General features: G+C 41.3%; 1 protein-coding gene across 19 annotated transcripts in view; it reads right to left on the bottom strand.

Moving 5' to 3' along the window:
• The window catches only part of NRXN2 (neurexin 2), a 973084-nt gene that overhangs the window by 10103 nt on the left and 936820 nt on the right, over positions 1 to 26161 (bottom strand). For all 19 annotated transcript variants that reach the window (XM_063438522.1, XM_063438529.1, XM_063438527.1 and 16 more), the window contains one exon: positions 557 to 635. In XM_063438522.1, the coding sequence (XP_063294592.1) occupies positions 557 to 635 (79 nt within the window). The remainder of the gene's footprint in view (positions 1 to 556; positions 636 to 26161) is intronic.

The raw sequence follows: 26161 nt of genomic DNA, 5'->3' as shown, positions 1-26161 counted from the left end.
AAGTTTAATACACCTCAAGTAATGGCCGAAGTAACTCTATAAAACCTAGCTTAATAATTGTTTTTTGCATTTTTGATATTCCACTAGATAAACTGGAACAATATGTTGACTGTGTTACTTTCTGCTATACACCTCAACATCATCAAACATCCATCAGTGGATTTGTGTACTCATAACTATGTAGCCTAAATTATCCTGCTTTACGTTCTATTGTACTTCAGTCAGTATTATCACTCTGTCTATGAGAGCATCCTCATGAACACCTCATGCTGCAAAATACTAAATACATAAATATTTGGAAATCCCATTGTCATAATATTACATATTTGCCTAAAAACTGTCTTATCCCCTTTCATTGTGGTTATTCTCATTTGCATTCAATCAAATATTTTGCTATTCCTATTTTCTGATGTTCCTTTTATGTGTCATGTTCTTGTCTTTGCTAACTCCCCCTTTTGCACCCTACATCCTACAGTCCTATTACTGAGGTTTGAGAGTTGCTTTCTAGTTAAAGAGTCATTTTACAGTTTAATGCAGGGTACAGTTTGAGTCTTACCAGTGCTTGGCTCACACTCCTCCAAATCTTCATCATCACTAGGACACTCGGCTGAGGCTACAAGAAGGTCATCAGAATTCTGCGAAAAGAAAAATTAAGATTTTTTTTATATAAAAAAATTATATATATATTTATATGCCATATATAATAAAGATGGATGCATCAATGTATTTTATCACCTTTTGTCATTGTGTCTAAACATGTCCATTTTGATACTTGACCTATTTCTTCTGCATAGTTCTATTATTTTTTTTTCAATATATAGTGTTTATTGGTTTTATATAGAAAATAGCAATACACAAAGTACAGGAGTATTATACAAAAGTATTATACAAAAGTATTGTACAAAATGATACATCATGATACATCAATCATTGCAGCTGACTACACGGATTAAAGGTTTGGAGCATGAAAATTGCTTCGGCTGTAACACTAAGATAACATGTAGTTACATTGTACAGTAATGCGACAATTGAACAGGTTTACAGTATGTACCGAGATATATTTAATAAGGGAGCTGCAAAAAGTACAAGCTGTACGATTAATATAAACAAAATTCCAACTACGTGCTCATTACAATAAATTTTGGAGTAGAGACATATATGTTACAAGATGCATGTGAGTCTGCGGACCAAGCCTATGGCATCCCTTCCCATACCTAACGGTTGCCAGAAGGCATTTGGCAGGTGTAGCCACAAATTAGATCCTTCCGCGAAGCTTATTGCTTTGTCCTTTATGCCCGTGGGCAATGTGATCAATTCCAGTCGTTATACGCTAGGTAATGGAGTTGGTTTGGAGAGTGATCAATGATGTATCACTTAAATAAAAATATAAGAGGAAATACTCAAGTGGTTGAAAGGTGTGAAAAGTTGTGAACTAGAAGAGAGAATGGGGGTATGGAATGGGGGAACATTTTACGCCAAGGATGCGTACGTGATATGTTTATTCTGGGTTAAGTCAAGTAAAGTGATGTGGTGTGATGTGGTGTGACTTGACGTGACCCCGCACTGGGATCACAGCTGTTGGCCAATGTGATCAATTTTGTGTTAGATGGGAACAAGGGGTGTCTATAAGTGGGCAGGACCTATTGTGGTGTTACAGTCGAAGCCATAAATGGTTCCCAGCTATGCCACATGTCCAGGAAGATGTTTATATTGCCCCTCTTTGCCAATTCTCTCTCGTGGTGGTATGTGGAGTCCGTTCTACAGAGTACCTCCGATATTGTAGGACATGTGATGTTTTTCCAATGGACTGCAATGCTTATTTTTGCTGCTAGGAGCACATTCAGCACCGCATCTCTAGCTGGGATATCTTTTAATCCTGTAATGATATGAAGTAAGTAGTTCTCTGGTGTCAATGGGAGTTTATATTTACAGAGTGCGTAAATGGTTTTTCGAATTTCCTGCCAGAATACTTGTATTTTAGCACAGTACCAAAATATATGCTCTATAGAACCTCAGTGTGACATCTCCAACATAATGAGGAGGACTCAGGGTAAATTTTTTGAATTCTACTCGGGACCAAATACCACATCATCAACATTTTAAAGTAAGCTCCCCACTGTGTGACACAGTTTGATGACTGTTTTGTGTAGGTGATGGCTTGTTCCCACTCGTGGAGAGTAGGAGTTATTCCTAAAGTCGACTCCCATTTATGCATATAGGGCAGTTTAGTGGATGCATGTAGATCAGCCAGCGCTGAGTAACATAAGGAGAGAAATTTGCAGGAAGGTCGGGTTAATGTTGCATTGTACCACTTAAAACCCAGTTTGCTGAGTGATGACGGATTGATAAACTTAATTGATTCGGAAAGTAAGATATGTTTGATACGTAAGTATAGGAAGATATCTCTGGGCGATAAGTTATATTCTACCTGTAGATCAGGGAACAGGCGAATGCCATCTTTGTTAAGTAGCTTATGTACATGCGTTATTCCTAAAGTCGGCCAGTGTCGTGTAGGAAGGTCGGGGGATATGTTAGAAAGGGCTGAGAGAGGTGCGAGGTAAAGTGCTTCCCCTTGATAGAGTTTATTCTACCAAACCAGGACGTGTATAAATTATTCCAAGAATCCATTTGTTTGGAAAGCTTGGCTAGGACAGTGATATGATTTGCTTTTATGGTTAGTGTTTTGGAGTGTGTTAATTTGATTCCTAAGTAGGAGATTGCTGTAGATTTCCATTCAAAGGGGTATGTACCTTTCAGATCAGACACTAGTTGTCTATCGAGTCGTATGGGAAGAATTTGAGTTTTACTAATATTGTTTTTATAATAGGAGACAGTGCCATAGTTAGTTAAAGTATGTAGAAGATGTGGAATAGATTATTTCGGATTAGCGAGGAAGAGGACTACATCATCGGCAAAGAGAGCTAATTTCTTCTCTCCAGCCGGAGTAACAAGGCCAGGTAGCTTTGCATCCAGTTTTATGTTTTGGATCAGAGGTTCCAAACACAAAATGAATATCAAGGGCGATAAGGGGAACCCCTGCCTAGTGCCGTTTGAGATTTGGAAGCTTCTGGAGGTAAAGCCAGAGTTGAACACTTTGGCAAAGGGGTCGGAGTACAGGGCCATAACACTATTAAGAAAGGTTTTGGAGAAACCAAAGGCTGTTAGCGTAGTGGCCATGTACTCCCAATTCAGGCGATCAAATGCCTTTTCTGCGTCTAACGCCATTATGACGCCACTCTTATTTTGGCTGTTGGCCCAGTCAATTAAATCCATGCAATATCTTGTGTTGTCCCCCACTTGTTTTCCAGGAACAAAACCAGCTTGTTCTTCCGATACTAGTGTGTTTAGGAGGGGTTTAAGCCTATTTGCGATCAGTTTGGCATATAATTTTATGTCGGCATTAAGCAATGAAATTGGTCTTAGATTGCCACAGAGTGTTGGAGGTTTATTTGATTTAGGTAATGTAATTATGTAAGCTTCCAACATTTCTCGTGGGAATTTGCCTGTTATTCTAATTTTATTGAACAGGTTGGTAAGGTGTGGAGTTAGTTGTGTTGACATTTTGATATAGTAGTCATTTGAGAGCCCATCGGGCCCGGGGCTTTGCGTTTGGGCAGGGATTGTAGTGCTAGGGCTACTTCTTCTTCAGTAAATAAGGCATCTAAGAGATCGTTTTGATGTGCCGTGGTTTGTGGAAGTGTGATTCTTGAGAGGTAATGCGATATTTCTAATGAATTCGGTATATGCGTTTCTTTGTTGGCAGCAAGATTGTAGAGGTCCTCATAGTAGCGGGATAGTTCATCGACAATGCCGTTGGGATTATATAGTCTGACATTATCTTTGGAAGAGATATATGGGATTTTCGTTTGTAAGTATTTTATTTTTAGTTGATTGGCTAGTAATTTGCCTGCCTTGTTACCTTTTATGTTGTATGTTTGTTGGGTTTTAATTGCTTGTTTGGTATAAGTTTGGGCATGAAGATTTTGGATGTCCCCCTGTATTTTAGCGATTTGTTGGGATAAGGATTTGGAGGGGGCTTTTTTGTTGGAAATTTCTAGAGTACGAAGTGTCTGATGAAGTGTGGAATCTTTGGAGAGAAATTGTTTTTTGGCGGTGGACCCTAATTTAATGAGTTCACCCCTAACGACTGCTTTGTGCGCCATCCATTGGGTTTCTACCGTAGTATCGTCGGTGGTATTTACTAAAAAGTAAGTATTGAGTGTCATGGCAATTTGTTGACTGTAGGCGGGGTCAGCTAGAAGGGATTCGTTTAGGCGCCATTTACCCCTTCCTTTAGTTGGGTATGGCACTGTCAGTGTGATCAGTATGGGGGCATGATCTGACCATGTTCTAAGCCCTATGGATTGGTCTAAAAGATCAGAAAGTGTAGATTTGTCAATCAGGCACAGGTCAATGCGTGTGTAAGTGAGGTGTACCGGTGAAAAATATGTATAGTCTTGTGCAGTTGGAAATAGATTCCTCCATGTATCATAGAGGTCATGTTCATGTATAAGTTGAGAGAACAATTTACTGTTGTGAGTGGATAGTTTGCTAGGGGTTTTGTTTCTGATACGTTGGATATCCAGCGAGGGATCAAGGGTACAGTTACAATCTCCACATATAATTACATGGCCGTGTTTGATGGAGGTTATCTTTTTGATTGCTTTATTGAGGAAATAGTTCTATTATTTTAATGGTTTAAATTGATAGTTCAGGTTAATTTTAAGTCATGATCTGTAGAAATAGCCATGTCATAGCCAGGTCTACGGTCTCAAGATCACAAAATAAGCACCATTTCATTGTTCCTGTCTCCATCTCCCTGTTTGTTTGCATGCATTTGTAATGAGCAGTCTGTTATTCTATTTTATTTGTGAACTTAGATCCATCTTATCACATGGAAGTGTGCACTCTGTATATAAAAAATTAATGAGAATGACGCATACAGCAAACTGATAATGATAACAGAATTATGCATAATTACAGTGCAGAGCTCTGTACATTTCTAGAATCATCTGTGTAATTATGATGTATTCTTTATCTGTGTCCCGGCTTGTATGTAATTAACACAGAGCATCCTATCAATATTATGAAAAATCATCCTGCTCCGTCCAGGTAAGTTTGCGGTAAATACGACTGATAACATACTGTATGTTAGGCAATCCATACCAACATACTAATTTATCAAAAGAGATTACATGAAATAAATCAATGAAGCAGCCTGAGGGCAGTATAATACACATAATGTATGGAATCGATCAATACAGCATATGTAAACAATATAGGTAAACATAAAGGAGGGCTTGCCCTGTTTATTTACTGTACAAAGCCATATATAGATGGATGTATGGAGGGATGGATGTTTGGGTGGGTGTACGGACAGACAGACAAACGGAGAGACAGACAGAAAGACAAAATAAGACAGACAGATAGATGAAAATATGTCAGTAGAATAAAATCATCAATATGTCAACCTTTTTAAGCTTATTGTGGCTAGACTAATCTATTTACACTTCCTAGAAATAATTAATTTAGAAATATTAAAAGATTAGTGGAAAGGGTGCCTTCCTATAACAAGACAAAGCATTTATTTGTTTGTTTGTTTGTTTATTCATTTATAAAACTCCAATATATTCAGTAGTGCCGAATATAATATAATAATAAGCTAAAACACAACAAATCATTGCATTCATGCTATTAACAAAGGTATAATTCACTCTCAAAATGTCTGTGATAATATCTACTAGACTTGTGCATGGTGAGAAAATTTGGCTCGACAACCATTTCCCCCCAAAATAACAAAAATTCTGGGGCGCGCTCATTTTGGCTGAATGTTGGTTCAACTTGACAGAATTTTGGCACTGGAAACTAAATCAGGCTTCTATTCTCATTTGATCTGTGAACCAAATGGTGTGAAAATTAACCAATAAGTGTACTGCAAATTATATACTTTTTTTACCTTAAGTATATATTTTGCAGTACAAATACTGATAGGAGCATTTTACCACCCTTTGGTTGAAAGATCAAGTGAGAAAACGTAACCAATAGAGAGCAAAAAAAGAGCAGTAAAAAAAATAAATCTATATTAATATACTTTTATATTAAAAATGTATTAAATATATATATGTCAAAAAAATTTTACTGCCCCTCCCTTTTTACCTTTTGTTGCTTACTTCTCACTTAATCTGTGAAATAAATCAACATTTAGTCACGTGTGTATATTTTGGCTCGTTTGGAAATTCACCTGATCAGGGCATTTGGACGAATTGCTGTTTGGACTGAAATTAATCTCAAAGTCTAATATCTTACATTACATTGTAATCAAAAATCAATAAGGATATTTATAGTGGGAGCAGCAGCCGAAAGTATAAATTCATCACATTTAGCCTATATATTTTCAGCATAAAAGTCCAAGAAAATCCAGGAATAAACAAGAATTTTATAATTAATTAGTTACTCAAGGCCAAGAGAAAGCACAGTGGACTCCACAATCTCTGACCCTGGCAAGGCCAAAACAAAATAATGTGCATGGTTATAGTTATCTATCTTAATCAATACATGGGGTGTGGTGAGTTTCCAATAGTTAAATTAATGATCCTAAAACAAGAATATCTCAGATGTTGATGGCATACAGCTTCCAAAATTCTTTGAATGCAATATATGGACAGGGAGTCATGGGAACACTGCAGTATGCTCGGGGGTTCAGAGTTTGAGATGCCTTTTGTAGATTCTTGATATCGATAGGGACCCAATATTTAGCACACTAACTTAATGAGGTTACTCATTGTCCAAAAGTTGTTGAGTTTTACTCAGTTTACTTTATAATACCATAAGAACTATAAAACCATAAGAACATTCCTTAATTATGTAAAGTGTTATTTTTTAGTTATGTGTTAAATAGACAAATGACACCACTCTGGTAGAGTTTTGCTCCTTGAGTGCGGACGCTACTATTCATACAAATACATTTCTCTTAACAATTTAGACAGCATTTTGAAAAAAAGACTCTGTTTAAAATTGATTGTTAGTGCAAAGCCATATTTCTGATAACAGTATAAGGAACACTTTAGCATTAGGAATGTGTGTTCGTAAAGCTACAGGTCCTGGTTGTTCTTGGTGGCTGTTCCCCCCACAAGGAGTAAAGAGTTAGTTTACTCACCTTATCTTCCATGCTGCGCTGCTCTCTCCACAGTTGCCCCACCTCATTGGCTTAGATCAGCAACCCAATAAATTCTAATTTATAAATTCTATAGAAAATAATTGGAAGGCTGGTGTGCATGCACAGCGAAATGCTGCAATGTGCCAAATAGATGGTCTCTATGAGACCATCTGATTGAAATAGCCAAGTTTAATTCTGCTATTTTGGTGAAAGCGCCTCAAGTGGCTGTCATTAAGACAACATCTAGAGACATTAAAACCCTGCAATGTAAACATTGCTGTTCATGCAGAGCGGCACTACTGACATGACCTTTCATTCTCATTCTACTTGCTTCCTTTTGGCACAATTAGCACTTTGCTCTTCTAAGAGGTTGTCAAAGTAATATTGTCTGTGCTTCAGAGCAATCTGTAAGCATCAACTCTTGGCCTTGGAAGCATTGGAAGAAATGTGTGGATTTGCATATTTTGAAAGCTGTGGCAACACTAGCCTCAGCAGTAGTCATATTACTAGAATCAATGATCTGGGTTATCTCCCACTCCCACACAGGCACAGCAAGGAAGTGCTGGTATGTCCCTCTCAGTAGCTAAAGTGAAAGAAGAACCCAGCTTAGTAGTATAGTGTTTTATTTCTCCTCCTTTTTCCCTTCTATTGTTCAGTTGTCACTTGATCTGTGACTAAAATCAACATTTACTGGCTGTCCCCAACCATCAATCATCGTTTTTGCTACCTCCTGATACCACTTGTCTATCATGGAAAATTTGGTGTTTTGCTGTTTGTTTGAAACCACCCAAAAAAAAAATCTGAGCAGATTGGTTCATCCGATATTCAACCAAGTGGCCGTTTTAAAATCGGAATTTCTTCCATCCGCCCAATTGGCCTGATTTTAACTAAACTGCAGTTGAACCAAATCTTCAAGTCTATCAATGACCATACTATCATCAAAATGATTAAAATTTTAAGACACTGTGTGCTCTTTTACATGACGATGCATCAACATGCCATTTCTAAAAAAAGAGTATGATCTGTTATTCTGTCACTTATGATAAATTGCTATTTGTGGACAGAAAACATACTAGGGAGAGAATGTAATCCTAGTCTCTGAATTTGCACAGGACAAAAGAGAAGGACATGAATTCCGTGATTACTGAACTTCAGCAAACATGCATTCTGATGCTGTACTTACTTCCTATACAGTGTAAATAAACGGTTAAGGGAACACTAAAGCATTAGGAATAAAAATCTGTATTCCTAACCCTTTAGTATTCCTGTGCCTATGTTTATAGCCCCTCCAAGTTCAGGATCAAAAGGGTTAAAAAAGTGATTTTACTTAACTGTTTTCTAGAGTCGAAATTACTTTGGTGCTGCTTACCTCTCCTCCCACGTAACCATGCGCATGTGTTACAAGCGCCACTAGCGCCACAAGTTCATCAAATTTATCCAATAGGAAAGCATTGCATCAGTGTTAAAATTCATGGCCTAAACAAACATTAACTAAAACATTACTTACTTTGTTTTATGTGCATACCCTATTAAGTTATACCTGGGAAATATAAGTTGCATATAAAATGAGTAATTTAGGACTGGCTTGACAAAGTAAATTGTTATGTAAATATTTTAAATGTAGAAATATATTTTCCATAATTAAAAGGTCATCTCATGTGACGATTCTTTATAGAAATAGTGCTGAATGGATAGCCTTCTAGCACCCAGAAGAAATAAAGTAATAGTCCCTACCCATGGAAGTGCTGATGACAACTGTTATGCTCGTCAACCTAGTATGCTAAGCAAAGGAAAAATAAAAGTTCGCCTTTAAATAAGCAGAACATTCCATGTTTAAATGAAGATTAGAATGTCAATGTTTAGATACTCACCCTTTAAATATGTCTCTTTTATTTCTTTTAAGGGTGTAGAGAGAAAACACTGCAGTATAGCAATCATATCTTTCAATCAATCTACCTGTCTAATTATTATACACCTGCTTGCCTGTATGTTTATCCATCTTGAAGATAATTATTCTTTCTCGCTTAATTATCAGTAACAAACTCTATAATTAGCAGTTACAAAGGCACAAGGCCACAAGGGCAAGGAAATATGGATTTAAAACCAAGGATTAATGGGAGGGGGGTCTAAGGTTTTGTGTTAAGTAGGAAAAAGGGCACGCTATTCAGGCCAAATGGCTCTTATATTCCATTAAATTCAGTGTATAAATATAAAGGCTTCAATTTCCCAGTCCACACCTGATATAAACAGCATCCACCACGGAATGTACTGGATCTGTAGTCCTTCATTATAGCAATAGGAGGGAGTGCAAATTAGCTGCCAAGCTGAAAGGGTTTATATAAATGGAATTAAGCATACAGAGAGAGATTGATAAAAATAGATAGTTGTTAGGTATTGACAAAGCTTACAAAATACCATTAAATCACATCACTCACAAGGAAAATCAAAGTTACAAAAATGACAGGAGTGAAATGACATTGGTCCATGTAATACTCCAATAAATAAACTTTACTTAATAAAAAGATTCACTAAAAAGTTCCAGATGCAGTAATAGATTGCTAAAACATTGGTGCTGTATCTGGGGTTTGACTACCTGCAAAATGGTCAACATTTATTTAGTTTATAACAACACAGCATCAGCTTAAGTAGCATATCTTCTTGTTAATAACATTTTCAATATGGAGAATGTTAAAGGAACACTACATGCACCGTAACTAATACAGTGTGTTGAAGTGGTTATGGTGCCATGAATGCACTGGATTCCGCACCCCCCCTTCACATTTGCTAAATATTTAACTTCTCACATAGAGTCCAATGGAGTCACTTCCATAGTAAGAGATGGAAAATTCTCATAATCATCAGCTGAATATTCTTAGCCAGTGAGCTAAGCCCCACACTGCTGACAGTAACTGGCTCCTAGTGGACCCCAAATAAGTTGTCAGACTGTAAGCAAATGGTTTGACTACTACGTTGGCTCCACCAAAACCCAGCTTACCCTATCAGTTTTCTCTAAAAGGCTATTATTATTATTATTATTATTATTATTATTATTATATAGTGCCAGCAAATTCCATAACGCTTTACAACGGGTGGACTAACAAATATGTAATTGTAACCGGACAGGTTGGACGCACAATGACACAAAAGGTAAGGATAGTATTACGGAATTAGATTGGTAGAATAGTATTCACTGAAGCCTTAATGTGTTGTTTTTTTTTGTTTTTTTAAATGACAGTTGCAGAAGAGGAATCGATTGGGAGCCTTTAACAGTTTAAATGATACGCTTTCATGAAAAAAAATTTAATGAGTTTTTGAAGGAATGGAGAGTGAGTAAGCATCTAATGGAAAAGGGAAGGGAGTTCCACAGGAAAGGTGCAGCCCAGAAAAGTCTTGAAGACGAGCGTCAGAGGTGGGAGTACGAACAGAGGATAGATGTAGGTCTTCTGCAGAGCGTAGGTGCCCAGACAGGACATACTTGTGAATTAGGGAGGATAGGTGTAGATATTTGAAAGTAAGAGCCAGAATTTTAAAGTAAGCACTTAAGTGAAGCCAGTGCAAGGAGGGGTGAGGCGTGGGAGGTGCGGGCAGACAGGAAGAAGAACTTTGCCATCGCATTCATCATAGACTGTAACTGGGCAAGTTGGATAGCACATAACACCACTGAGAAGATGATTGCAATAGTCAAGGCTAGAGATGACAGTGGCACCTTAGCCGCATCTGGCGTTAAGTAGGGTGCACAATGTTTTTGAGATGGAAGTGGCAGGATATGGCGATCGATTGGACATGAGGGGTGAAGGAAAGGTGAGAGTCAAAGAGAAAACCTAGGCAGCGAGACTGCATGGTGGAGCTTATGGTAGCGCCATTACCATGAAGGGAGACAGAAACGGGAGCAGCAACACTTGAGGGAGGAAAGACCAAAAATTCTGTTTTGGACAAGTTGAGCTTAAGGAAGAAGGCAGCCTTCAATTTGAAAATAGCAGAAAAGGCAGTCAGAGACACTAATCAAGAGTGGACAGATAGATTTGCACGTCATCCGCATAGAAGTGATATTGGAAGCCAAAGGAACTGACGATTTTACCAAGGGAGGCAGCGTAGATCAAAAACAGTAGGGGACCAAGGACAAAGATGCAAAGAGGCAGGGGGGAAGAGGCAGAGCCAGAGAAAGAAACACTAAAAGAGTGCTGGGAGAGGTAGGAAAAGCACCAGGAGAGAGCAATATCTTGTAGACCCAGATTATAAAGGATGAAAAGATGCTGTTGATGATCAACAGTTTTAAAAGCAGTTGAATGGTCAAGAAGAATTAGGATAGAATAGTGACTACGACATTTTGCAGTGAGTAGATCGTTGGATACTTTGGTCAGAGCTGTTTCCACAGACTGCTGAGCATGGAAACCAGACTGAAATGGGTCGAGCAGAGACTTGGTCTCGAGGGAGTCAATCTCACATACACAAGTCTTTCAAGGATCTTAGATGCAAAAGGCAGAAACAAGATAGGGTGGTCTGGAGCCTATGTGGTATTGGCTCTGTAAAGTAAACCTTTTTGCTCTTAGGGCAGCAACACACCACTCGCTCAATGATGTTCCTCCATGAGAAATACAAAAAAGAGAAAAGGGACCAAATGTGACAGTCATCACTCAACTTACTCATATTTACCAAAGGTGTATTATCTGTATTCTGTATGTTACCACACATTTGGTCCCTTTTCTCTTTTTTGTATTTCTCATGGAGGAACATCATTAAACGAGTGGTGTGTTGCTGCCCTAAGAGCAAAAAGGTTTACTTTACGGAGCCAATACCATATAGGATCCAGACCATGTGAGTGTTTCTAGTTATTCATTTACCACTGATTATTATCCAAGACCATCTACACTATATATGCTCTTTTTTATTTTATTTTATATGTACCTTCAAATGTATACTTTCAAGCTTGTTGTTACACTCAAATGCAAGACACAACTATCTCTTACCAGGGATAGTGAGTAAAACTCTAAAGTGCCTAAGTAGTAGAAGCAGCTCAACACAAAAAGTGGATTACCCTTTATCCACATTACAATACAGATATAAAAGAAAATGGTATAGGCTAAATACCAACAAGTGGAGCGCTATTACAATATGGATAGTAAAGGGGTACACTCACCCCATTCAGTACAGTGAAAATCTGGAAGTATACGCTTGAGTATGCATACAAAGGGAAATAAAAGGAAAAACAATATATAGTGAAGATGGTTTTCAAATGGAAATGAGTTATAGTAGAAAATGATTAAACCAATCACATGGACTGGACCCTATATGGTATTGGCTACGTAATAAATCCCTTTTGCTTTTTGGGCAGCAACACACCCCTTGTCCCAAATGATATTCCTCGAGGGATATAAAACAAGAAAGAGACAAACCAGCTGAGTAGTACTGTATGAAGACGTAAATATAGTCTTGGTGGTAATGGTGAGCATAACCATTACCACCAAGAGTATATTTACGTCTTCAGACATTACTACTCAGCTGGGTTGTCTCTTTCTTGTTTTATATCCCTGGAGGAATATCATGTGAGTGGTTTAATCATTTTCTACTATCACTCATTTCCATTTGAAAACCATCTGCACTATATATTGTTTTTCCTTTTATTCCCCTTTATATGCATACTCAAGCGTATACTTCCAGATTGTCACTGTACTGAATGGGGTGAGTGTACTACTTTACTATCCATATTGTAATAGTGCTCCACTTGTTGGTATATAGCCTATACCATTTTCTTTTATATCCTTGTTGTTACACTCAATTGGTGGGTTAAGTCAACCCCTGCACTATTTTCATTTGTATAGCGCTCCACTAATTGGTGATGGAAATATGCCAGAGGAGAAGGAGAGATTGAGAATTTTAGTGAGAGGTAGAGCAAGAGAAGGAGACAGAGCACGGATGAGATGCGAGGGAATAGGGTCAAGGGAACAGGTGGTAGGGCAGGAGGACTGAGCAGAGAAGAAATCTCTTCCGCTGTAGTGGGTGCGAATGAAGAGCAGGGAGTGAGGTTGGCGGGAAGTATTGTAAGGGGAAAAAGAGAGATGAGAGATTTCTTCCCTGTTTCCCTGATAGGTTCTACCAGTTTCTTAAACATTCTAATGCACATTCATAATTGAAGCCTAAGGCCTAGACTTAATGATTTAATAGTTTTAGATAAACTTTTAAAAGAGTTTTTCAACATATTAAAATTTTAATGTTATATATAAAAATAGATGAAGACTATCAAAATATTAAAACTTTTTTTTTTTAAATGTCTACTATTAAATAATTTCAAAAATGTATCCAAACATATCAAATAATTTCAAAAGCTTATTCAACAATATTAAACCCAGACTTATTTTGGAATGTTCATTATATATGAAGCAACGTGATAGTGTTCCTTTGATTAGCTTCCTATCCCCCTTAAGGGTAGACAAGTTCTAGATTAGGGAATTTGGTCCATTGTCTTTATTACTACATTGTTCACAAAAAAATAATGTGCATGTGAATTGACTTACTTTTTTTAATTTTACCCAAGCTCTTCTAAATATACACAATTAATTTTTATTTATATTCACTGTACTATAATTTAAAACAACATCAGACTTTTACATATTCATGTTAGCTAACAATGTTGCTAATTATTATAATTCAATTGATAATTAACTGTAGGAATAAAGCCCATAAAATCAAACGAGCCATAAATAGTTAGAGCTTTGTGGTGACTGGGGAAAGAGAGAATGCCTTGCACAAGGAACATCAAATTTGGTCCCGGAGTGCCATAAGTCTGCAATTCTTTTTGAAAATTTCACTAATTAGCATTTGATTAACCAATTAACAACTCATGTCATTGAACATTGTATGGCGGTGTTATCCTGAGAACTCAGCAGGTTTGTGGCCTGATACGTACTTACAGGGACAACGTAGGGGCAGGGTTTTTACATTTTAAGGAAAAGAACAGGCATTGAATTGATATTCGGAATGGCATTCATCAGCCAGGCATTGTCAATCATTTACATGCAGAAAAAGCAAAATATATAAATTTTACACAAAGTCAGGAGATTTCTGCAATTCTTCAAACATAACTTAAAAAAAAAAGTAAACAAAGTCTGAGCAGTTGCTAACTGTTTACTGTTTGGGCAGATTAGATGGGCCAAATGGTTCTTATCTGCCGTCACATTCACATGTTTACATAGAGATTTTTTTTAAAAAAATGTAGGACTACTAAATACATTTTTTTATTGATAGGTAAGAACTTACATATAAGATTTATGCACTCAATTATAAAATGTAAGGTTGTACTTAGATTGTTTGTGAAGGATTTGAAAATGTTTATAAAATAACCTCTACACATAATATTAATATGAAGAAATTGTAGGAATATCGACCAGAACGGCATCCACCCACATGTACTAGTACACAGCATTGTATTAGTAGATTATTGCTTCATTACACTGTTTTACAGTGTTGGCAGCTTATAGCAATTTGACTACAGTGAATAGCAGTTTCTGGTGCAACTGAATCAACTATATTCAGTTGACATTCTGTTGGGTATTCTTGCTTTTTCATGCTACTTATACAGTTATGTAGTAAAGGTCCAAAACAAGGCTTAGAACCCTAACCCTGGCTAGTTGTCCAACTTTGTATATTTCTGGAACCTTTACCACTGCTAGCATTCAACAGCAAATGTGTTTATTTAATTTGTTATAGCTTTAAACTAAGCCACTCTAAAGTATGTAATATGCGTGTTTCCTTACGTACGCCTTTAGAGTTTGGGTTGTTCTGAACCACACACAAGGTAGTCCAGACAGGCAGTATCTGCTTTAAAGCTGACAGGGGATTCTGGGAAATCTATTTCAGATACAGTTTGCAGGTCAAGGTTTGACATCTCTCATTTACAATGTTACAGTGGAGCATGCTATTTACAGTAATATCAGTTAAAATGATAAGATGAATTCTATAACAAAATACATTTTAGTGAAACTTATTATATTTGCCTTGAAGTGATGTGTGGAACATTTTTATAACAGTTCCAACAAACTTGATATGCCAAGAAATATTGATCTGGCTGTCATTTTTAAAATCTTGAAATACGTAAATAAATAGAGATTTCAGTTGTATTTTTTTTTTATATCTTAGCCTATTTCTTGAGGGAAAAAGTGTGCTTTAATACCAGTGATGTATATATCTAGAGATCTTATTTCACATGATCCATGAGCATGCAGTCTGGTACATCTTTAACTGTAGGGGAAATTCACAAGTATAAAACATGATGCAGTAGATGTGTACAATGACAAAGGACAGTGACTGTACACATATATAGTCAAAACAGACTTTTGGTTTGTTGGCCCTTGCAGCCCCTCCACGTGGATTGTGGCATGCAGAGGAAGGAAGGAGAGACCTGTCTGCCCTCCGGCCTGCCTCCACTAAGGTGGACACCCTTTGCTCTATGTCTGCTGTGTTGCCCACAGCACCACATGACTCCATGAAACTTGGGGGATCCATGGCGGCTTGCTCAGAGGCAGTTTGGGGAGCAAGCAGTTGGATGGCAAAACGGACATAGCGTCCCGTCCACATTGGGAGCATGGATGCTTAACTGCACTATAGGGGCATCATGATTATATAGGCCCTGAGACCCCTCCTTGTAGGAAGATACTCCCGTACCCTATTTGAGCTCAAAACCCCTTGGTCTCCCTAGGGATCACAAGCCTGAATTTGTCTTTATTAACCCTTACAAGCCTGGACTTTGCCTTTGTTAACCCTTACCAGCTTGGATTTGCCTTTGTTTACCCCTACCAACATGGACTTGCCTTTGCAAACTCTTATCAGCTTGGACTTGCCTTTGTTAATCTCAGTTACCCTGGACTTGCTTTGGCTAACCCCTGCCACCTTGAACCAATGTTGAACCTAATGGTACACATTGCCTATTTAGACTTTATACTTTTGTTTGCTTATCCTGTCTAGAATATTTTCTAAAACTTTATTTGTTTGATGGTCCTGGTACTATTATATTTGTTTGTTCTTGGATTTTCCAGTCTATGCCATTTATTTAATCAATAAAGACTTTAAATTTAAGTGACTGTGTTTTGTTTAAATCCCTGCATCCTGAGCCCATTCAGCAAAAACATTAGGTTTTTGCAATAGCAATACCTTTCTGAAATAAAACTATTCTGCTACCACAAGGTTATGCCCATGAACACATTTATTACATGACATTCAATCCAATCATAGTTAATTGTCAGTTCAAAAGTGGCACAACCTTTGGTCCTTTGAATTATATTAAACTATATTCAGCTATACTAGAGAAGCATTATACCAGAGTTGCCAACATTATCGGGAAACAAATCATATTCCTGTTTCTATAGGAACATTTAAAAGCCTGTAACTGTGCAAAGTTACAATTCCATTTATCAAAACTCTGACAGAGCACATTACAGCCCTCGTATTTTCAGCCCTGGCTTAAAATATATAATAGTACATGCTTTTTAAAAAAAAAAAATGTAATTTAGTTTCCAAATGTCATGTTAGCCTACTTAGACAGATGCAAAAGAAATACACTTTTGATCTGTGTGATTGGGAAAAAAAAACTTCCCATTTTTTCAATTCAAAAGTGGTACAACTCTCGATCTGTTAAATTAGATTCCACCATTTTTACTGGTATTATGCAGTATTTCCCACTTTTTGTTATCAGGATTGTCCTTTTATCAAGAGATAAACCCCATTGCTGTTTTATGGGAACATTTAAAGGCCTTTGTTGTGTAAAGTGACTATACCATTTATTTAAACTGTGGCAGGGAACATTACAGCTCTGGCATACAATACATAATACCACATGCTGTTCTAAATTTTTTAACAGAATTGAATATAGTATCCACATTTCATGTTAGTCTATTTAGACAGATGCTAAAGAAATAATGTGTTGATCTGTGAGATCGCAAATCCCACCCCCACCCAAAAAAAGAAAATAAATTAATACACACACCAATTTACTACATACTATGTTGTTCTTTCCCCACTGTCACACTTTCCGTTGTATAATTCATTATTTTGGGCCCTGTCCTTTTGTCCCAATTTAGTACCAATGCAACACAGTGCAAGCACATCAATAGATGTATAGGGCTGTCTGTCAGTTTGATGCCAGGCTCTGTCACGGTCAGCGGGGGTCCCATATTCTGGTCGGGTCCACCCATTTTAAGTCATATGAGTCATCAGTGAAACATTGCCAATGTCCTTCTCAATGCTCACCTATCCCATTTCCAAATCTCCCAGTGTTAGGGGAGGATACTGCAATGAGGATAATACATGCCCCAATCTGCAGCTGCTACCATTTTAGTTGAGTTGTTTCCCAAAAATAATAGTAAGTAGAGCTAAAGTAACAGAAAAAACAGGATTCTGTCTCCTGAGCTCCTCTGTTGACTTATCACTATCTGAAGACGAGCTGAATGGCAGAGGTTACCCGAGAATGTGACATTCACTGGTCTTTGGCAGACATACACTCATATTTGAAGAGGTTAAATAACAATGGAACTCTCATCCTACCCTTGAACCTAGAAACAGCCCAAACCCTAAACAGTAAAAATAAAATCATGTAATATAAAAGATACATAATGCTGAAGTATGTGTATTTTTTTTTTTATTCCATTTCAGAATATTACATATTTTCATATATTTATAAATAAAATAAATATAAAAACACAGAACAAAAATAAATACAAAAGGTGAGCCTCATACAAGATAGTAGCAAGATGCGGGTAAATTAATACAATTCATATTCATATAGGAAACATAAAGAAAACACACACAAAAATTAAAAAAACATATAGCCATAAACATAGACATATATGACATGACATCTCAATATGCAGCATGTCGTTCATGTCAACAGCTATAGGGTCAAATGTACACTAAGAGCACTTGAGAGCAGCCTTAGGTAATTCATACATTTTGAGACATTGAGAGGCTGTCACATGCATTTTGACAGCGGCTGGGAGTACAGATCATGTTATTGGAATGTCAGAAAACATAGGAATCTGTAATAATAATAAAATATTCAAATGTAAAAATAAGGTATTATGAAAAAAACAGAAAATTCTATAATTATGAAATTCATTCCTATTACACTGGTCATTTGAAAACTATTGAAAGTAGACCGATACATGCATTTGGTGCCAACACTTTAAAAGCAAACCATCAAAATAAAAATAAACAGATAAATAAATAAAGAAGATTTTCGAGCAGATATGTGTGAAGTATCTTTTTCAAACGGAACATCAATAATGTTTTAGGGACATTTTCACTTCAAATTAGATGTTTTGAAGATATTGGAAAAACAAATAGCCTTTAAACTGACAACTATACAACATTGTTTCTGACTGTGTCAATGGTAATAATAATTTGGGAAACTGCTGAGAAAATTGAGTCATGTCGAGACATTTCTCTTCCATTAGCTGTTGTTAAGTTAACTGAAAAGAGGGCTGCTGTCATAGAATAGATTCCTGTGTTCAACAATAACCACAATTAATTAATTTCTTAAAGGGACACTACACTGCCGGAATACAACAACAAAAAATGAAATCACAGTTAAGTAGATATACCCAAAATGAAAACATGCATGCATTTTTATTTTCTATTGGGGTATACTTAAAAAAAAGCTCTTGGGGCGTGGCTCGGAGGCCGAGAGACATGGCAGCTTAACCTGAGAGCTCCCTCGTCCTCGTCCAATCCTCGTCCATCCGCTCCATTACATCGCAAAATGGGTAAAACACACCGCGCATCACACGCCGGCAAGCCCGCCGACGCATCCAAAGGCACCACGGCTTCCTCGCTACACAAATACTTGAGGACCCCGGCGGACCTGGCTTCACAGGCCTCAACTGATTCCGGAGCCTCATGGGCCTCGCGCCCACACTCCCCGAGCGCAGAGCCCAGCGCGGATTCCCCTAACTCCATCACCCGCCGGGAGAACGCACCGGACTGGGTGACCCTGATACGGGCACTACCCACCAAGGTAGACCTCAAAGAGGCGAACACGGAGCTCCGAAATTCTATCACTGCGGAACTCCACTCCCTCCGCGAAGACCTCCAGGGCCTACATCAAAAAGTCTCCCAGCTAGAGGCAGACAGTGACCACCTGACCGCCACACAGAATGCTACCACAAACACCCTACAGGTACATGAGACACAATTACGCCAAATGGCCCTCCACCTTGAAGACTTGGACAATAGGGGGCGCCGACAAAATATCCGGGTAAGGGGGATACTGGAAGACATGGACCAAGACACCCCGATCCGTGCACCGCTCACGGGGCTGTTTAACAGACTCCTCGGGCGCCCTGAAACCGCACATATTGAATTTGTACGGGCACACAGGGCTCTGAGACCTAGGGGCCCCCCGGAGTCCCCCCCTCGGGACGCAATCTGCTGCCTGGCCAGCTATCAACTAAAAGAAGACATCCTTCGGCAGGCCCGAGATACTGACCGAGTCCTGTTAAATGGCACACCTCTACAACTATATCCGGACCTATCTCCAGCAACTCTGGCATACAGGAGAGCGCTTAAACCCCTGACCCGAGTCCTGCAATCCAACAAAGTATGCTACCGCTGGACTTTCCCCTCGGGGCTACAGGCCTCTACTCCTAATGGCCCGTTTATGGTGAAGAACCCAGAGGATCTCGCAGACCTGATTACGGAACTTCAACTACCACCCATTCAGCTAACGTGGCCGGACCCGATGTCATTCTACTCCTTCCACCCCGGAGTGGCACCACAGCCCCGCAGACAGCGAAGACCAAGAGCCCAGACCATACGCCAATCAGGGACAACCTCCTAAACCGAGGTGCCTCGCTGACACCGAGCCCAACCGCAAGTATTTTGATCTTCCCCATGGGCTCAGGGACTATGACCACCCAAGCATTGAATACGGGACTTTCCATTTGACCCACTTACATGTGATAAGGGGGGGGGAGGTGGGGGGGGAAAGCCACTGTAATGATTTCAGGTTCCGCCAGCAGGGGCCACATTCTGAGGGGCAACGCACCACATATCCTAGTAAGATCATACCGGCCCAACACAGGCATCCCCCTTACCAGGTATATAATCCAGGATAGACCACCGAGGGGTGGGGGGGCGCCCTCTGGCTGGGCCGCGCCGCCGGGGTGTATACCGCCCTGCGAGGAACCATTGGGGGAACAGCGGCGGAGGCACCGACGCCGGGGCGGCTCACCTGGGGTGTGACCCTCCCCTAAGTACCGGGTAGGGAGGGATAACCTGGGACTGACTCTAGAGGGGGAGGATATGATAAGGGCCCACCCCTGCCCTGGGACAGGTACACGGTACTGGGGATCACAATACTTCAATTCTGAGTCTGCCTGCGCCATCCGTTAACACTACAGACCGGGTGCCCTCTCTCCCCATGCTAGAAGGTCAAGTAACACCCTAAATTCTACACCGAATCAGGGAGTGGGCGGGACCCCGATACCTCAGGGCTGGGTAGGGAGGTCAGGACCTATTCTGGGGACCGTGGGGGGTTTTACTTTGTAATTATGGTTGGCAGTACCTGTTTATTATGATGTCATTTTGAGTTGTTGTTACTTGTTTACTTGTTTACCGAGCTGCATACCGCACCTCTCTCCGACGCCCGGCGGGGCAAAACATTACCCACTAGAGGCCTAGGGCCGCTACAATTTTAGGATGAGGATGGAACATTCACCCACCACTCACACTTAAAGCCACAGGGGAGTCGGGGACTCCTGACAAGGTCCAGTTCGAGAGAGACCCGGGAGCGAGGGCATTAGGAGCCACGCGATCCCGGGCTCCCCGGGTAGGACCCGTACGGAAGCTCCCGGCTTCCTCCACTTTCCCCATAGGACAGAGCGCCCAAAGATAGGCGGACAGGACTTGGCGGACCACTGGTGGACCCTGCCACGCCTTGTCCTCCGACGCTCGTTCCTTATCAGCCACCTTCGAGTGACTGGATAGATTTTGTACATAGTTTCCCTACCTGTCTTCCCACCCCCCCTGTCCCGCGCCTACCCCCCCTACTACACCCCCACCCCTTCCCACCCTATACCCATCCACCCCCCTACCTGACGACCTGACGGATTCCCGACAAACACTAACACAAACACCCAGCGAGTGCTACTGCACCTGCAAACCCTACTATGACCGACAAGCCGTTACTACCGAGTGACCTCACTATCCTCTCCATAAACGCCAAAGGGCTTAACAAACCGGAGAAAAGATCAGGGGCACTGAGGGACTTCCATTCACGGAAAGCATCAATAGTCATGATACAGGAGACCCACTTCAGGGAAGGGGACAGGCCCAAACTGACCAATCCCCACTTCCCAACGGGGTATTACAGTGATTTCCATGAAGGGAAATCCAGGGGAGTGGCGATACTGATCAACAAAAAAGTACCGTTTATAGAGAAAGCAAGCGTGACTGACCGGGAAGGTAGATACCTTTTTGTAAAAGGCACAGTGGCCGACCACCTATACACCTTCGCCGCATTATATGCACCAAACAACAGACATCACCGCTACCTCAAAAACACCTTGCATAAACTACACACATTCCCAGAAGGGGTCCTCATAATAGGGGGCGACTTAAACGTCGCTATGGATCCGGTCTGGGACTGCTCCACGGGTACTTCCCACCTCCCCAGACAACACCTCCCTACTCACTAAACACAGGCTTGTTGACTGCTGGAGAGCACACCACCCGGACGAACGGGACTACACATTCTACTCTCACCCCCACCAGACGTACACCCGCATAGACTACTTTCTCACCACACACTATCACCTCCCCTTGGTATGGGACGCGAAGGTGGGGGTAGCGACCTGGTCGGACCACGCCCCCGTCATTCTCACCCTCCAGTCCCCACTCCTTAGACCTGCAGTAGCCAAATGGAGGCTGAACGAATACTTACTATCACGCCAGGATCTGGCCGCACATTTCGGTAGGGTCCTGACTGACTACTTCCAGGACAACGCCCCCGAGGACACATCTCCGACGATCAGGTGGGAGGCACACAAAAGCGTCATATGGGGACACTTCATACAGAAGGGTGCGGAACTCAAAAAACAACGAGAAGCCCGACTCGTAGAACTGATAGAGGACATACACAAGCATGACACATTGCACAAGCAGACACAGTCCCCAGCCCACCAAACAAGACAAATACAACTACGATGGGAACTGACCTCCCTGCTCCAGTCCAAACACCACAGGGAAGTACTCAGGCACAAGGCCTTTTTCTCCCTACATGGGAATAAAAGTGGTAAACTTTTAGCCAGAATGCTGGCGAAACGGCGCCAGCTGACGTATATCAACAAACTTAGAGACAAACAGGGCTCAGTACGCCGCCTACCAACGGAAATCCTGCAAGCAGTGAGAGCTTACTATTCGGAGCTCTACTCGCTCCCCCGACCGCAATCGGAAGTGGCGACTGCCCGCTTAAAAGACTCCATCCAGCAGTACCTACAAACACACAAAATACCTACACTAGATCAACAGATTGCGGACCAACTAGACGAACCCTTCTCAACCGAAGAACTGGCGCTGGCGATGAAAAGCACCAAACCCGGCAAGAGCCCAGGCCCTGATGGCCTGCCTCTCTGCTACTACAAACATTTCGCGGACACACTATACCAACCGATGCTGGCCTCGTTTAACGCGATAAGGGAGGGCCATCACTTCCCCAAACAAGCATTGACGGCGCACATAACCATCATCCCGAAAGAGGGCAAGGACGCAGAGCAATGCGGGAACTACAGGCCCATCTCCCTCATCAATTGTGATATTAAATTGATGTCAAAGATGTTAGCCATGCGCCTACAGCCGCACATCCCCACACTGATACACCCTGACCAGGTCGGGTTCGTAACAAATCGTGAAGCGAGGGACAACACCATCAGGACCCTCGCCCTCATGCACAACAAAAGCAAAAGCACCGGAGGCCTTCTACTGCTGTCCACTGACGCGGAGAAGGCCTTCGACAGGGTGGGATGGGACTACCTATTCCAGACCCTCGCTCAGGTGGGTCTGGGACCCCACATGCGAAGCCATGTATGACAGACCCACGGCACACGTAATAGTGAATGGGGCACTAACGGACGAGTTCCCGATCTACAATGGCACCCGTCAGGGATGCCCTCTATCCCCGCTGCTCTTCGTCCTTGCCCTTGAACCCTTTTTGACGGCCATCAGACAGCACCATCACAGGCATACAAACGGGGGACACACACCACAAAGTGGCCGCCTATGCAGACGACCTCCTCTTTTTTGTCACTAGACCAGAGATCTCCCTCCCCAATATACTGCAAGCCTTTAAGACATTCAGAACCTTATCCAATCTAAAAATAAACTACTCCAAATCCTACATTCTGAACGCTGACTTACCCAATAACCGAGCCTCCCCTCTCCGCTCCAGCTTCCCATTCCAGTGGGCAGAACACAAAATACGCTACCTGGGTACATGGCTAACCAAGCAGAGAGAGGACCTATACAGGGAGAACTTTACCCCTATGTTAAATACATTCAAGAGAGAACTAGCTGAATGGTCCCACCCGTATATTTCGTGGCTGGGAAGGATTCAGGTAATTCAAATGAATCTCCTCCCACGCCTACTCTACTTGTTTCAGACGCTTCCCATAACAATCCCCAAAGGATTTTTTACTGCCCTATGCTCGATGACAGGTATTTACATATGGAGCGGGACAAGACCACGAATTAAGTATCAGGCCCTTACTCTACCCAAGGAGAGGGAGGGCTGGCCATCCCTGACTTCCACCTATACTATACAGCAGGACACTTACAGAGAGTTATGGAATGGACCAAGACCAACGTCCACAAACTGTGGAAAGTTGTAGAAGAGACAGAGATAGCTGGACCAGTGTCGACCCTACCGTGGTGCTCCGGGGGTGGCCTCGGCCGGGGATGTTCCTCATTAGCACAACATACCCTCCGGGTATGGCACAGAGCATCCCGGGTACATGGTCTCACTCGGCACCCCTCGCCCCTACTGCCCCTAATCCATAACCATGACTTTCCCCCAGGCCTCGATCCGAATGCCTTAAGAGACCTCATCCACCAGCCCATCCCCAGATTACACCACATATACACACACACCGGACAGAAGACAATTATTCACCTGACAGAGAATACACCCCCCACATTCCTACAAACCTTCAAATACAAACAACTATCGAACTACATAGACTCCCTACCCGGGGGACGAACCCACGCTAGGAACCGGACTACCTTCGAAGAGTACTGTACCTACCCAGACCCTCTGCCCCACAGCATATCCCTTATATATTCACTACTACAAAGGGAGACTCCGACAGCGACTCTTGCCTTCAAGGGCACATGGGAAACTGCCCTGGGGAGGACATTTACAGAGACAGAGTGGGACAAAATATGTTATCTCACACACCATTGCTCCGCCTTCACCAAGACACAGGAGACAGCATTTAAACTGCTGAGCCACTGGTACCGTACCCCACATAAACTTCATGCAATAGACCCCTCACACTCTGACTTATGTTGGCGATGCGGAGAGACAACGGGTACCACATTACATATATGGTGGGAATGCCGTAGAATTAAGCCATTCTGGAAGGACATACACGCCATCCTGGAGAAGTTCTCAGACGCACCCCCACCACTGGACCCAGCGGCAATGTTACTACACCACACGACCATACCCAGGTCCCGATACAAACGATCCATGACTATTAGGATCCTCAATGTAGCCAAACAAACCATACCACAATACTGGAGGCAGGATAGGCCCCCTCCCCTTAGGACATGGTTCAACCAAATGGAGGAGCTCAGGGCAATAGAAGAATTACACTCGGGAGCGACTAATACCACGGCAAAATACATATAGATCTGGACACACTGGATCGTATCCACCACACAGGTAGACTTCACCGCCCGCCTAGATGCTGAGGACCCACCCGACAGAACTGACGCCCAAGACTGATCCCACCACCCTACCCACCTATTTTCCCACACAACCCGCATCCTCCCCCCCCTCTCCCCGCTTTTCTCCCCCCCCCCCACTCCTCCCCCCCCAATTTTCTCCTGCTTACCATATTTGGGCTGCAGGCCCATACTCCGAAGGCACTGAGACACGCCTGACCACTTAACAGTGGAATCATGAACCCAATAGGCATACGCCACACAAAGCCTACAGTGACTTGGGTGTCACCGACGCAATACTGATCGATCACCCCCCTCACTCAACGTAACATGGCCACACACACACTAGACCTAGTCACCTTAACAGGCACCAGATGAGAGACCGTGCACAGTCTATCCAGGGGGGAAATACGAAAACGGCAATGGAAGCCTAACCACTGTATTGATGAATAGGGACCTGCGAGTCCATCACTGAAGTGGGCCTGTGTGCCCAAATACCTGTTTGTGATTACATACATATTCTAGCACACGTTGTGCTCCACTTACAATACTCTTATTATTATTATTATTATTGCCATTTATATAGCGCCAACAGATTCCGTAGCGCCTATTGAAGAGACCTGCGAGTCTCACTGTGAATGTTGAATGTGTTTCAGTTACGATAAGCTTGAAGAGACCTGCGCGTCTCACTGTGAACATAAAATGATAATAAAAATTATATTTACAAAAAAAAAAGCTCTTGCCTAACTCAGCCCAGACTTTCTGTGGATGTCCAATCACAGACATTCCAATGAAGCTCATTTATATTCAAATTTGCAGTTTTTGCAAAATGAAAAAAGAGAGGACACACTCTTAACACATAAAGTGTTTCAGCAAGTTAAGTGCTGTAGGGGTCTGGAGTGTCCCTTTAACTTTAAGAATGGCCCATCCTGTTGCTTACAAGGTTATGGCAGATATTAACTTACTGACTGATCTACATATTGAAAAACATGTATTTATTAGTTGTTTTGGATTGATGTATGTAAATCCTAACTATTTGCTTTTTTTTGTTTGTTTGTTTCTGTTGTTTTTTTGCATTAA

Source organism: Pelobates fuscus, chromosome 12 (genome assembly GCF_036172605.1).
Source record: "Pelobates fuscus isolate aPelFus1 chromosome 12, aPelFus1.pri, whole genome shotgun sequence".
NCBI classification, from domain to species: domain Eukaryota; kingdom Metazoa; phylum Chordata; class Amphibia; order Anura; family Pelobatidae; genus Pelobates; species Pelobates fuscus.
This window is presented reverse-complemented; position numbering and strand designations above follow the sequence as displayed.